The following is a 14514-nucleotide window of genomic DNA, read 5'->3' as shown; positions in this document are numbered from 1 at the left end:
TTGTTTCTCAAACCTTCTCAGACCGAGGACGACTTATCAAAGCTTCAGACCGATTAATTGATTAATTGAGTGAAACTGACGTGGACTGTTTACTCTTGAGCGCCTTCATTTGTTCATTGAAATCCCTGCTTATCGATTCTTGCAAGGAAGGATGACGATATATCGATATATCACCTTCTGCTGGTTTATGACCTAATCTAAATGTTCTTTTGTCTGTTTTGGTTGTGTGTTCAGTCTCCCAGGCCAACAGCAGCCTAAAGAAGCACCGCAGCCGCAGCATCTTCAGCCCCTTCTTCTGCTGCTTCCGCAACTACAATGACTATCACGTGGAGCCGCCGACCTCCAACAACAAGACATTATCTCTACCCCCACCACCGGAGGAGAACGGCAGTCCTCCCAAGGTGAAGCTCGCTTTTTTTCTCTCTCTCACATCATAGTTGGCCCCATTCCAGATCACACACCACGTGACCCAAAGAAACACCCTGTGGGGATTAGTTGTTTTATTACAGAGGGCCTTGTTTTGTCTCGAGAGGCTCGGTAACGAGTAACATTTGTTTGGTTGTGTTACAGCCAGGCTTGTTAGGGTTTGCCTCTTCCTGCCGAGAGCCGAGGCACCACGCGGCCTTCGCCGAGCTCCCCCTCTGTCTCACTCTCTCTCTGTCTCTCTCTCTCTCCGCAAATTTTTCCAGCTGCCTCGCACCCGTTGAACCCCAGAGCTTGTTTACCATCCGCTGCTCGAAAACACGGGCTCACTTCCCATCTTGCATTCTTCGATATCTGCCTACGCACACAACCACACACGCGGAGCAACACACAGAGCAACACACAGAGCAACACACAGAGCAACACACAGAGCAACACACAGAGCAACACACAGAGCTACACACAGAGCTACACACAGAGCAACACACAGAGCTACACACAGAGCAACACACAGAGCAACACACAGAGCAACACACAGAGCTACACACAGAGCAACACACAGAGGTACACTCAGAGCAACACACAGAGCAACACACAGAGCTACACACAGAGCAACACACAGAGCAACACACAGAGGTACACTCAGAGCAACACAGAGCAACACACAACACACAGAGCAACACACAGACACACAGCAACACACAGAGCAACACACAGAGAGCAACACACAGAGCAACACACAGAGCAACACACAGAGCACACAGAGCTACACACAGAGCAACACACAGAGCAACACAGAGGTACACTCAGAGCAACACACAGAGCAACACTCAGAGCAACACACAGAGCTACACACAGAGCTACACACAGAGCAACACACAGAGCAACACACAGAGCTACACACACAGAGCTACACACATAGCTACACACAGAGCACAGAGCCATACACAGAGCTGCACACAGAGCTGCACACAGAGCTACACACAGAGCTACACACAGAGCTACACACAGAGCTGCACGCAGAGCTACACACATAGCTACACACAGAGCAACACACAGAGCCATACACAGAGCCACAGAGCTGCACACAGAGCTACACACAGAGCTACACAGAGCTACACACACACAGAGCTGCACGCAGAGCTACACGCAGAGCTACACACAGAGCAACACACAGAGCACAGATCTGGCCGAGAAGCTCGGAAGACGCACACACACAAGCTTGCACAAGTTTCACTGTATACCCATGACAACACATGTACACACACATACACACACACACATGCTGCTTCTTTAATCCCCATGAAGTGAGCCTTGTGTGTCTCGTGTGATGGATTGCTGCACTTCTGCCCCCCCCCCCTCCACACACTGACTGAGTATAGTGAGGATGTGTGAAGCAAACTTTTGGACATGTAAAAAAAGGGCAAACCTCCCCCACACCCCCCCACCCCCGCCCCCTTCCCAGACCTCCTCCACAAACATGGCGTTCCGCTGCCAAGGCAGGTACGCGCGGCTATAAATGGAGCCCCCGAACTCGTGTCCCATCTCCATTCCTGTTTACCTGTAAATGCCTCTCATTTAGGGGAGGAATGTGCGGGCCCCCGCCTCGCAGACGACGACACATGTGGTCGAGGCTGACCCGCGCCGAACCCCCCTCCTCACAACAAATGAGCTCCCATTAAGTCGGAGTGAACCCAGCGAACCTCGCCATAAAAAGCCTTGTTATGGAGAGGAGCTGATTTTTGGATCTGGGCTCTTGCCCGCAGTCTCTTCCAGCAGTGCACTGGATTTCTGGCCGGCCGTATTTGTTACTATGGCAGCTGTTTGTGTGTGTGTGTGTTTTTGAGCAGCTTGTTCTCACTGTCTTTCCCTGCTATACTGTATGAACCCTCTTCCCTCTGCGCCTCTTTCTGCGCAGTTGTTGATTCAAATATTGATGATTCTTCGTCCTTGCGGCGATTGATCTCTGTTTTTGTTTTTGCTTTCCTGTCTGTTTTCCACGCCGTCTGTTTCAATCTCTTTCCCCTTTTCTCTCCCTGTTTTTTTTTTCCCAAGTGTGACCAGGTCCAGGTCATCCCCAGTGTATGTATTATTATCTTTCATTGTTCTCCTCCTTTTTCTCACTCCATCACAGTAACACCATCCTCCTTCATCATTCGAGTATTTTCTTTGCTTCTGCATGGCGTCCTCTTCTGAGGGGCGGCGCGCCGCTTTGTGCCATTTGTCCTCCACTCACACAACAACCAGTGAAAGCAGACATCTAAACCAATTTATAATCAAATGACAAACTTTCTCAGCTCACTGGAGTTTGATTTATCCGTTAGACCAAACTTGAACCAGACCAGATGCAGTTTAGGTCAAAAAAATAAACAAAAGAAGATTAAATGAGTCCAAACTTGTGTGAGTACACTGTGTGTGTGCACTCATTAGCTTCTGGTGGTTCGTTACAACGGGACTTGTTTTGGACTTAACCAGAAAAGAGGGATTTTGTCTCCTGACCTCGGCTTTGTTTGTGCTGAGACGACAGTCCGTCGAGTTATTTTGGAGTGCCTGTGCGATGCCTGTGGTTCGCTGTAATTTAGGATATTCACACTCGCAGCGTCCCCACATCAGAGCCAAGCTTTAAACTATACCACGCAGCAGACGCCTCCCTTCAATGGCAGGAAGTGCATGTGGCGACGAGGTCTGCTCTCTGCATTCCCGGCTCAGGCCAGACGAGGACTCGGGAAGGAGGCACGTTAAATATCTTGGAATGACCTGGACCCCGGGTCATTTCTGTTTGCTGTCTTAAAGGGAAAACATACGATTTTATCATTTATCATCACAGCATAAAGCTCTCACAGTAACTTGACTATGCTGTACTGTATATCCAACAGAGAGTCATTAACCCTTCGATGACGACTTTGCACTCTGCATTACCGTAATTACACCACGGTTTGTGCTATGGTTTCTGGAAGCTGAGAAGTTGCACGTCAAAGCCAAAAGTCATGTGGTTATTACGGTAATTTCACTCGCGCTGTTTCCATTTTTTGGCCTGTTTTTGCACATTGAGACAAAGACACAAACAAAAGTCAATTTAAATGTGTTTTATACTGTTCCAATTTCAAATCTATGTAAGACTACAGTGTTTTTCTTCATTTAAAATTGTTGATACGCTATTTTTACATGCAGTAAACTGTAAATAGATGCCAGATATTAAAGGTTATTCTCACAGATATACTCACAGAACATTTTCTGGCCCTTTTATGGTTAAAATAAGACATTTTGAGGTTTAGGTGTTAAAGGGTTAAAAGTGTCTCAAGGAGGAGCCTTTATGTTTCCAGTCGCTCTAGAACCTCAGGATTTAGTTGTGGGGTTTTTTCTGTCACATGTTTTTGTACCGTTATTATTGGTAATATTGTTAAAATGTTTACACGTTTTCTCCATGTATAACAAACACAATGAAGGTTCACAATAATAAAAATAAAACTATTTTAAAACATATTCAGAATATGATCGTCAATTATTTTGGTTAGGGTTGTAGTAACATCAAATCTGACATTAGATTATACTTTGACTAATACATATAATTTAATAGGGGCTACAATATCCATTAGTCGTTTGGTCCATAAAATGTCAGAAAATCAGATTTTCTTCCCCAAACAAATAAAAAAAAAGACCAGAAAATATTGAAGAAGCTGAAAAATCACTCAAACCAATGAATTGATTATTAAAATAGTTGACAATGAATTTAGCAAGATATTAATCATCTATAATCAATCTATGGAACTACTTAAATGCAGTAATCTTACGTATTATGTCTTTAAGGAGAAGCCTGTGTCTTTGCTCGGCGTTCATGTGTAAATCAAACATTCATCACGTGTCTGTCACCGTGTCATTCTGTGTCCTTGCTCCCTGTCACACATCAGCTCGCCGTCCCACCATAAGACATGATTAATGCCGTCAGTCTGAGCAAACACACTAAAAACAAAGACATGTGCAGTCAGTGGCTGAGCATACTGAGCACAACACAACACGTTTGTGTGCGTTTAAGAGAGGAAGTCCTTGCTTTCACCTCTGTATAGATTTGTGTGTCTATGTTACGCTGTTATCTACAGACTTACGTCCCACAGGTCCTTGAAAGGTTTTGAAAATCGCCTTAAATAGACATGGGAAGTACTTGAATTTTGCACAAGAAATAAGTTCAATTCACGCCCTGCATTGCTTGATGTACATAGACTAGGCCTACACAGGATAAACGGCAAGTCGTGATTACTGGCGCGTGTTGTGGACACTGTCCACTGTCTCTCTCTCTCTCTGTCTGCCGTTGACGTGAGATTCTGTGCAAAATAATGAGCGAGTGAAGTGAAGAAAGAGAGTGCAAATGACAACGTGAGGCCTGGGGAATGAAAATTCCATCATTTCTGGCTCACCAAAGTGAGAAAATGACAAAGACTTCAAGGACAATCACTTCTGCAAATCAATCAATACAATAATACATCTTGAAAGTTGCTCTCCCATTTCCATGAAAAGTCCTTGAATTTCATGTCAACCAAGGTGTGGGAACCCTGCAGTACTCGCATCAACCATATATGTAGAATGTATAAAAAAAGATCCCTCAACCAAAATGTATACTTTTGTTTTAATTCACTCATTATAACATGAAAATTCCATATTGTCACCTCAGAATAAGCCTCCTAAACTTAGTAGTCGGTCATCTTCCACCGTACAGAAACCCCAAAATTGACGAATTTAGGGTTAGGGTTATGGTTTGGCAAAAAGGTTTAAACACTATAGATGCCACTGAGTAATACACACTGTTTACATACATACATTCATTTGTATGGCACTTTATAGCAGAGTGCTTTACAGTAAATAAATAGAAACACACATATAAGTGTCGTAAAATAGACACGGTGCAGAAATTAAAAGCTGATAGGAATAGATCATCACAATATACAGTGCTGATAAAACATTACAGACGCACTAAAGCAACACCAGGAAGTACAAAACAAACCATTTACCAGACTGATACACCACAGTGAACAAGTGTGTCTTCAGCTTTGATTTAAAAACCTTGAAAAAAAACAAAACACTGTTCCACCATGTGGGTGCTTGGAGAGGCCAGCATGGGGCTAATATGCTCATACTGTATTTAGCTGCTCCTGTCAAAAATATGAGCAGCTGCTTTTTGGACCATCTGAAACCACCTTTTAGCTGCTGATAGTTGGAACATAGGGATTTTATCACATCACATCATCGCTGTGTTGATACATCCTCTCAGTTGAGTTCAGTGCATGTTTGTGTGTGTGTGTGTGTGTGTGTTCCCTCAGCATTGTGACGCGTGTTTGTTGTCTCTTCAGCCTCCAGCCAAGTTCCTGCTGCCCGAGGTCAGCATAGCAGACTACGGCAAGAGCTGTGTGGTGATCGACCTTGACGAAACCCTTGTACACAGCTCCTTCAAGGTATACTGCACCGCCACACACACACACACACTCACACGCACACGCACTCATGTTATGTTCTTGTTTCACTTCTGTAATTCCACATCCTCTGAGGGATAATAGGATTAAACAGGATGCCGGTCTCTGTTGTAACGATGGGTACAAACGCTGTAATGGCATTAAAAATCGAGATGACGCCGAGCTCTGACAGCATCTTTGAATTTTTACGTAATTTCTTAAAAAAAAAATTGTGGCTTTTGTAGGAAGGGGAAGGCAAGAGGGAGCACTGTCGCTATAATAAGGCGTTGGCATGGCAACCGGCACGTCTACAGTAACTGTGCATTGATGTGCAGCTGATGTGCGTGTTTGGAGTATGTCTTTTTGAACGAAGATCCTCCAAGTGTCATTTCATAACACAACAAAGCATTTTTGTTTGTCTGACTCCTTTGAAACACAAAACAAAGACGTGTTTTAAAATAATAATATTCAAAGGGTTTTGTCAGATTAAAGTACATGAGGCAGGACTGCTGGAAAAATACTACGTGAGCGATGACCCATAATCTCTCACATATACTGACATTTTAAAAACAGAGAAAAAGATGTTTCTCGATGGATATTTACTCTCTGTTTTAGGCAGGTTGCAAACCGTTATCACATGATTAATCCTACATATAGCGTGCTTCACTGTGACTTTTTCTTTAATCTCAGAATTCATGCCATTTTATTTTTTGTTTTATGTGGCCCTAACACTCTTTTGTAGGAATTATTGGTAAATTCAGGCCAGTTGTAAGTAGAGTTGAAACAATTACTCGATGAATCGATTATTAATCCATTACTAAAGTAATCTTCAACCTTTTTGATAACTGAAGAATCGGTTTGAAGCTTTTTTCATGATTAAAACAAGATTTGTGATTGTTTCAGCTTCTTAAATGTTCTTAAACGAAAATTCTTAAACGATGACTTGATTAATTCATGAACATAATCAGCTCTAAACCTCATTTGTGAAGATCTGGTTAAGTCTAGATTCTAAGATTGGTGGTTAAGGTTAAGGTCAAGGTTAAAGATGAGGCTTTTCAAATGAATGGAAGTTCTTTAAAGGATTGCTGTGTGACACACCAGGACTCTGATCTTGTTACACCTGTGTGTACAGTAAATCCTTTAACATGTGTTTAAGCTCAAAGACAAAATAGCTCAAGGTGAAAGTTGGCAGTGAGTGGAGACATGAATCATTTATATTTTACACTCCGAGGACTTAAACCTGAGGAAACATCTGAGAAAACTGCAGTTTTCTTTGGAATGAGTGCCTCATTTTCTGTGGGAAAAGCAAAGAGATGAGAAAAGTGAAAAAAATGTATACACACTGTACTCGATCCACCCTTTACAGTCACATAGCAGCAGCAGCAGCAGCAGCAGCGCGGGGCCACACACACACACACACACACACACACACTCTCTTCCACTCACGGGTGTGTCCAGTTCTGAGCTCTTGTTTTCTTGAAAGTCTGTGGGATGATTTTCACAGAATCTGTTCTGACTAAACCAAGGTTATACATGATCCTCTGAGTTCCCTTCTTTAGGAAACCTCATCGCCGACTGAGTGCATTTGCATTAAACGGATTCAGCTCATACGATAACTGGAGTTTATCGTATGTTTATCAGGAGTACTGGGAAACGTCCACACTGCAGCTCCAGCTCCTTTTCAGAACACGGCAGGACTTCCTGTTGATTTCCTGTTCCTGTTGCAGCGCACTTTGGACGTCATTTTGCAACAAAAGTAGGAAATAATGTAACCAGTGTTAATAATTCATGCGGAGGGAAAAAAAAACGACAAGCAGACGATTCACAGATTGACTAGAAATAGAAACGTTACGTAACATGTCACATATATGAGAAGATAATTCCAGCTCTCGCTCCGGGATTAACTCCAGTGTGCGTAAGAGGAATATACTTGGATTTATATATATATATATATATATATATATATATATATATATATATATATATATATATATACGGCCTTACATAAATAGCAATGTAAACGCACAATTTATAGCCACAATTGTATGGATTTTTGAACATTGTGGGCTTGAATCAGCTGCTGTTACTGCCTCCACTTTCCTGACAAGACTTTTCTCTCTCACACACACACACACACACACACACACACACACACATGGTTTTGGGACTTAAGAGCATTAGAGAGGTCAAACACTGATTGTTTGATAAGACCGCGTCGCACAGACGGCGTTACCGTTCAAATTAACAAAGTCGAGGTCGGGTCGGTTGTGAGTATTTGCTGCTTTTCGCAAAAAAAAAATAAATAAAAAAAAAATGCTGTTTTCCTCCAAATCTCTATGGATCCCGAGAGCGTCAGAAAACAAGCGATGCTTCCGACGTTCAGAAACACGCATTTTTGACTGTTTTTGCATTTTATGAGCCAAAAAAATGTAATCGATTAATTGAGAAAATGATCAAATTCTGTGACGAGACATAAATGTTAGTCGTGTTACCATTTTACAATGAAACTAAACTAATAAAAGGTATAAATGACACCGTATAACTACCATAACATATGCATAGCTTACTTCTGGTGCTGATATTAATAAATGTGTTCCTCCTGAAGCCAAATAGGAAGTGGAAATGTATTGGTAAGCCACCGGGGGGCGAATCTGCCGGCTACTAAAGGAACTCTTCTGACTTAATATCATCAGGAAACATTTTCTTGACTAGTGAATGTCCTCAAATCTTCTTCAATATCACATGATCTTCCCCATTTAGAGGAAAATAGAGGAGAGGGCACGGTGACTTCAAATGGGAGTTCAGATTCTGACGGTTGTCTGCATGAACACTTGGCAAAACAGCAAGTCTTGGACAATAACAGCAGCTGTTGTATGAAGGAAACCGCTGAGTGTAACCCAGAAGAAAATCCCTCCATCAATTGAGTCGAGGTCAAGTTTGGTTCAGCAGAGATTCATTAAACAAACGTTGGTCATTCTTATCATTGACGTCACCGTTCCTTTCTTTGTGCACGACCGAGCAGCTGTTTAGTGCTCAGTCTTCGGAACGATGGAGTAAATCAGCAGACGGGTTTCTGTATCTGTAGCTCTCTCTCGCTCTCTCTCCTCCCTCCTCCCTCCTGTCGCTCACTGGTTTGGCTCGTCACTGTCGCTACGGTCCGCGCGTTTGTTGAATATTGCAGTATTGCACTTGCTTGAAAGAGAGTGTCAATGAAATCACAGGCAACCGTGAGATTATAGTCAGGTTTAAATCACACTTTTAACTCCCTCCTTCAGTTATTGACATGCACTAATGACTTATTTATGCAGCATTTCACTGGATTAAAGAAAGTGCATAAAACTACATATTAAATGCCAATAATCTGTCCATGGAAGTAACATTATTGCCAAAAACATGCATTTCAACAAATGTAAATCAAATTTTCTTTTATTTTACTGCATTTTATGACACGTTTGGCAAACGGCATATAAAATTTGTAGTAACGACCGTGTACTGCGACAATGTAAAACAGAAATAGTCGGTTGTTGGTAAACAACAGTAACTAGAATCATACATGAATTATCATCCAGCCCAGAGGCCCACACCCACATTTGTACATGAGCAAGAATGAAGCAACAACACTGATGTAACTGATGATTCCCATTTTGCTCATTACTGTGAGGACCTAATTATTATTATTCCACAAAATGGACCCAAAATATAACCTAGAAATGTTACTATGCAGGTATTAATGCTTCATTTACACGTTCCTTCCTAGACCACAGAAAATATGTTTTCAATCATTTCATAAATATAGATTTTTCATATTCCTGTCTGCAATACTTCCCCTGTCCACCAGTGGGCCACAGATCACACTTTGAGGAATATTGCTTTAGTCTTTTTTGAATAAAAAAAGAAAGAATCTAAACTGGTTCAAGTTGTTTTTTCGAGGTGCTTTTCTGGAAAAACATTATTTTCGCTGTCACCTATTTTTCTTGTAGCCGCTCTGTGAGATGACACTGCCGGCGCCTCCCACCTAATCCTTTCATCCTCATCTTCTCTCTCTCTCCGCTCTCTCTCCCTCCCTCTGGCATCTGTCTTCCTCCTTCTCTCCCACTCTCCCTCCCGTCTCTTGCTTTTTTGAAAGATGACAAAAGTCACACACAGAGGAGTCTTGTGCTCTTGTGGTTTTTATCTAACGCTGAGAGTTTGGGCTGCAGCTGAGGGAACCACGTTACGCTTAAAGCCTCGCTACGTTCGCCCGAGGCAGTCGAGAGGAGTGCACTGCCTTTTCCATTTTTCCTCCTTGTCAGAAATAATAAAGAATTCTAAATTTCCCTTGTCTGTTTTTCACCTCGTCCCCGCAGCCCATCAGCAATGCAGACTTCATCGTTCCTGTGGAGATTGATGGGACTGTTCATCAGGTAAATATGGAGATATATATTCATTTAGAAGGGCTTCTGTGAAGTTCTTCTTATTTATTATCGGCAGCAGACCTTGAATTCAACGCGTTCTGTTTTGAAGTTGTTGCCACAGGTCGCTGGTAAGATGTGGAGAAGACGTGTAGAAATATGTGCGAGAGAGAGCGAGAAATGTGGAAGAAACTGAGACGCTCTCTGAAGAAGTCAGACTTGAGCTGTAACCGGGTTCAAGTAATCCAGGATAGGCTTTCTGTATCGACTATGGCCTATGCTTGATTACTTGCACTCAGGGGCAGCGACTTACCCGACACACTCCCACACTGGACGAGGACGGAGATGGAGACGAAGAAATGTCTGTATCACGAGCAGAGAGAGTTCTGGCTCCACAAAAGAGCTCATTTTAATGATGTCAGAATGAAAATGATCAAAGCACTTCTAAATAGAATTAACAAGAACTTCACAAGACGTGTGTGGATTGGTGTTTTGGGCGGCTAAGTCTTTGAGATATGAGAACTATTGATTTTAGTTTGAAACTGAAGTGCATAACTTCCAAGTAACTGTTCACACCACGACTCTCTTTGATTTTTTTTTAGTGGCGTTCGAGTCTTGTGTTGCCTTGGCAACATCTTCCCAGAATAGAGTAGAATTAAACAGAGTAGAGTAGAGTTTATTGCTAGTTTGCAACTCTTGTCCCTTGTCTGGTCTTTTACATGACCAGTATGATAACATGTACACGGTCAAACACGTTAGAACTGCACTTAAACACGGACCTATATGCTAACATGACGTAACACAAGGGACCGACTACAGCTTCATATGTAGACTTGAAAATGGTCCGTGACAATCTGTATCGTATTCTCGGAGTATGGAAGGTAACACTTTGTTTACCGTCATCTGGCTCGTCAGTTTTTATGCATCGTGGTGAATAACAAGACCATTCTTAATCAATGTGTCCTTCATGGCGTAATCCAGATTTGACCATTATGCACAAATGCTTCTGTGTGTTTATTCCTGTGTCTTTGGTGCAGGTGTACGTGCTGAAGAGGCCGCACGTGGACGAGTTCCTCCAGAAGATGGGGGAGCTCTTTGAATGTGTCCTCTTTACAGCCAGTTTAGCCAAGGTTTGTTCTCAAGTTTGTTTTTTTTGGGTTTTTTTTTTTTTTTTAAGTTTTTTTTGGACTTGTATTTTCCCTGGTTTCAGTATGCTGACCCTGTGGCAGACCTGCTCGACCAGTGGGGGGTTTTTCGCGCCCGGCTCTTCAGGGAATCGTGTGTTTTCCACAGAGGAAACTACGTCAAAGACCTCAGCCGGCTGGGCCGAGAGCTCAGTAAAGTCATCATCATAGACAACTCGCCTGCCTCCTACATCTTCCACCCGGAGAATGCAGTGAGTGTTTTTTTTTTCCTCTGCTTGTCATCAAACATTCATGAACTTGACTCCTTTATTCATGACGCTGAAAAAATAACCTGTGTGTGACTTCTTTTATTCCCCCTGAGGAAGTCTGGGTAATTAGCAGAACACTCCCTGGGCCTCTGTGATTTCATAGCACTGTTCCGATAGCCAGCATTTATCCCATCAAACCATGGACAGAGGTGAAAAAACACCAGATTACCAAATTGTCCAAGAGCAATAAGGTCACGTGCGTGTTTTACCTCACTCCTGTTTCTGCTTAAAATGTGTTATTGCTAACGCCACACAGCATCAATACTGTAGTTACCTCCCACCTCTCTGTCCTAGGGCAGAAGCACTCACTCGTCGAACATTTTTTGACAGTTCTACAGCCATAAATCAATCCTGATTATCATGACGGTCATAAGATGGTTAAGGAAAAACAGCATCGCTGTCTGCAGAGCGGAATCTAATTGCCCGGCGGGTTGGTCTGAGTTCCCTCAGGCTCGCTCATGATGACAAGGAAAAGCCCAACCAATTAAGGCTTAATCCACGTTTGTCTTCACTGTCAGACACTCCTTCTGCTGAACATCCATTTATTTGTTTTGTCTTTGTTAGTTTTTTTGGGTTGTTTTCTTTTGCAGTAGGAACACATTTGTGTAGCTTCTCGTCGGAGCTTCTCGTCAAAACTCCGACCTGCTGCAGACATCTTCCTCCTCGCCGCCGTCAGCGTTGCCTGTGAGCGGCGTGCAGATGGGAAACGCTGATATAATGAGTGACAGCGTCAACATAAAAGTCAGCAGCAGCTAAACAAAAACAGAAACAACAGTGGATGAGGACAGCGAGATGATATATCAGTGTGGTGGTTTTGATCTGCTGCGTTGCCTCTCTACCCACTCTTAAAAACACTCCTCTCTTCCGTGTAGAAGTTGCTCAGTCGTCTTCCCTTTGATGCCTTCGCCCCATTAATTATTCACACAGAACTTGCACCAGCTCCTCACCTTCAGTATATTAGTGCTTTAACACTTTAGCATCAGATCGTCGGGCTGACTCTTCTCTCCCCCTTGATCGTGTGAATCAAAAAAAGTCTCTCATCCTCTCTCTCTCTCTCACTCTCTGTCTCTCTGTCTCTGTCTCGTCTGTGTCCTCGTCTCTCCTCAGGTTCCGGTGCAGTCCTGGTTTGACGACATGACGGACACGGAGCTGCTCGACCTGATTCCTCTGTTTGAGGGCCTCAGTAAGGAGGAGGACATTTACAGTCTGTTACAGAGCCTGAGGAACAGGTAGCAGACAGACCACCACCCCCCACCCCCCGTGGCCTGGCCGCCATCGTCCGGGTGTCTCCCAATCTGAGGATTTCCAGGCAAACCATCTGGTTATAATAATCTGTAGTGATTCTTATTATCGCTGGACTCTTTGTACAGAACTCCTGTATGTACATACTCTATGTTTCTAAGACCAAGACATGCATAAAGTAATTTTTCTATCAGAGAGATTAGGTTTTACTATTCTATCGAGTAATATTTTAGTTACCAAAAAGAATCAACTACACAGAATGAAGTTTTTTTTTTTCTCCTGAGAACGGGTGACCTTTTGTTTTTATGGTTTTTATTTTTGTTGTTGTATGCAGGCTGGTTTTGGTTTTGTTCTGACCTTTTGTTCCAACAACTGTGATTTATCTTCTCTTACAGAATGAAGTGCCTTCATTACTGTGCTGGTTTTATCGTGTCTGGTTCTGGGGTGCACAATTTTATGCTCAATATTTATTCAAATATCCCCCCCCCAAAAAAAAGAACCTTGAAACTGAAGGTGAAAATAAGTCTTTATCGATTAATCGGAGGACAATAACTGACTCCTACAACTGAATAAAAAGAGTCCATAACATTGAATTGTCAAATTTACCAAAGATTTTTTCAATTCAATGTGTAAATTTATTTAAAAAAACAACAACTATCAATCTTTGTAATAACATCACCGTCCACCAATAAATGTTGAACCTTTGCGGAAACTATAATGATTAGCTTAGATTATAAGAAGTTATATTTATTGGGGGAAAGAGGGGTCGGTGCATTGTAAAGGATGCTGTTGAAATCGTACTGTACAACATTATTAAAGTTGCAGCTTTGCACACTGTCACTGTGGTGTGTATGTTAATATGAATGTGCTGTTTTTAAAAGCTTTCACTCCCAGCAAAGAAATGACCTGCAATTTTTGGTTCCCAGAATGTTACCTTTTGGTTGCGGGAACGTTCCCTGAAGGTTCCCCCCAAGGTTCTCCTGTGGGTGATACGGAAAGTTTTCCTAATGTCCCCTGTTTTAGGTTGCACATTTGGTTCTTGGAATGTTACTTTGCCACAACCTTCATAGAACCTTTAGAGAACGTTCTCTAAAGGTTTCCCTAAGGTTACTTTGTCACAACCTTAATGCAACCTTTAAAGAATGTTCCCTAAAGGTTCACCTAACGCAGTGGTTCTCTATTATTTTCTGTCATGCCCCCCCCAGAGGACAGAAATGTTTTCACGCCCTGCCACTCACGCCTGACACCTCACCCCCCACTATTTGTAGTGTACTGCCCTAACGTTACTTTGGTTCACCTAACGAACCTTCGTTCTCTAAAGGTTCCCCTAAGGTTACTTTGTCACAGCCTTCATGCAACCTTTAAAGAACGTTCCCTAGAGGTTCGCCAAATGTAACTTTGTCACAACATTCATGCAACCTTTAAAGAACGTTCTCCTAAGGTTCCCAGAACACTACTGTGTCACAACCTTCATACAGCCTTTATAGAACGTTCTATTTTGGTTCCCAGAAGGTTCCCGTCACCACTTTTGTCCCAACCTTCATTCCTTTCTTTTTCATTGTCT

At 42.6% G+C, this 14514-nt stretch overlaps 1 protein-coding gene across 2 annotated transcripts in view; it reads left to right on the top strand.

Annotated features, from left to right (window-relative positions):
• ctdspla (CTD (carboxy-terminal domain, RNA polymerase II, polypeptide A) small phosphatase-like a) overlaps positions 1-13790 on the top strand; it is a 33755-nt gene extending 19965 nt beyond the window's left edge. Inside the window, exons 2-8 of one of the 2 annotated variants that reach the window (XM_044035893.1) lie at positions 235-401; positions 2479-2505; positions 5766-5867; positions 10211-10267; positions 11293-11385; positions 11466-11651; positions 12816-13790. In XM_044035893.1, the coding sequence (XP_043891828.1) occupies positions 235-401; positions 2479-2505; positions 5766-5867; positions 10211-10267; positions 11293-11385; positions 11466-11651; positions 12816-12941 (758 nt within the window). In that variant the 3' untranslated portion in view covers positions 12942-13790. The remainder of the gene's footprint in view (positions 1-234; positions 402-2478; positions 2506-5765; positions 5868-10210; positions 10268-11292; positions 11386-11465; positions 11652-12815) is intronic. The other variant, XM_044035902.1, reaches the window with a different exon arrangement.
• Positions 13791-14514: the final 724 nt, after the last annotated feature.

Source organism: Solea senegalensis, linkage group LG1, assembly GCF_019176455.1.
Source record: "Solea senegalensis isolate Sse05_10M linkage group LG1, IFAPA_SoseM_1, whole genome shotgun sequence".
NCBI classification, from domain to species: Eukaryota; Metazoa; Chordata; class Actinopteri; order Pleuronectiformes; family Soleidae; genus Solea; species Solea senegalensis.
The sequence above is the reverse complement of the archived record's forward strand: the minus strand, read 5'-3'. Positions and strand labels throughout refer to the sequence as shown.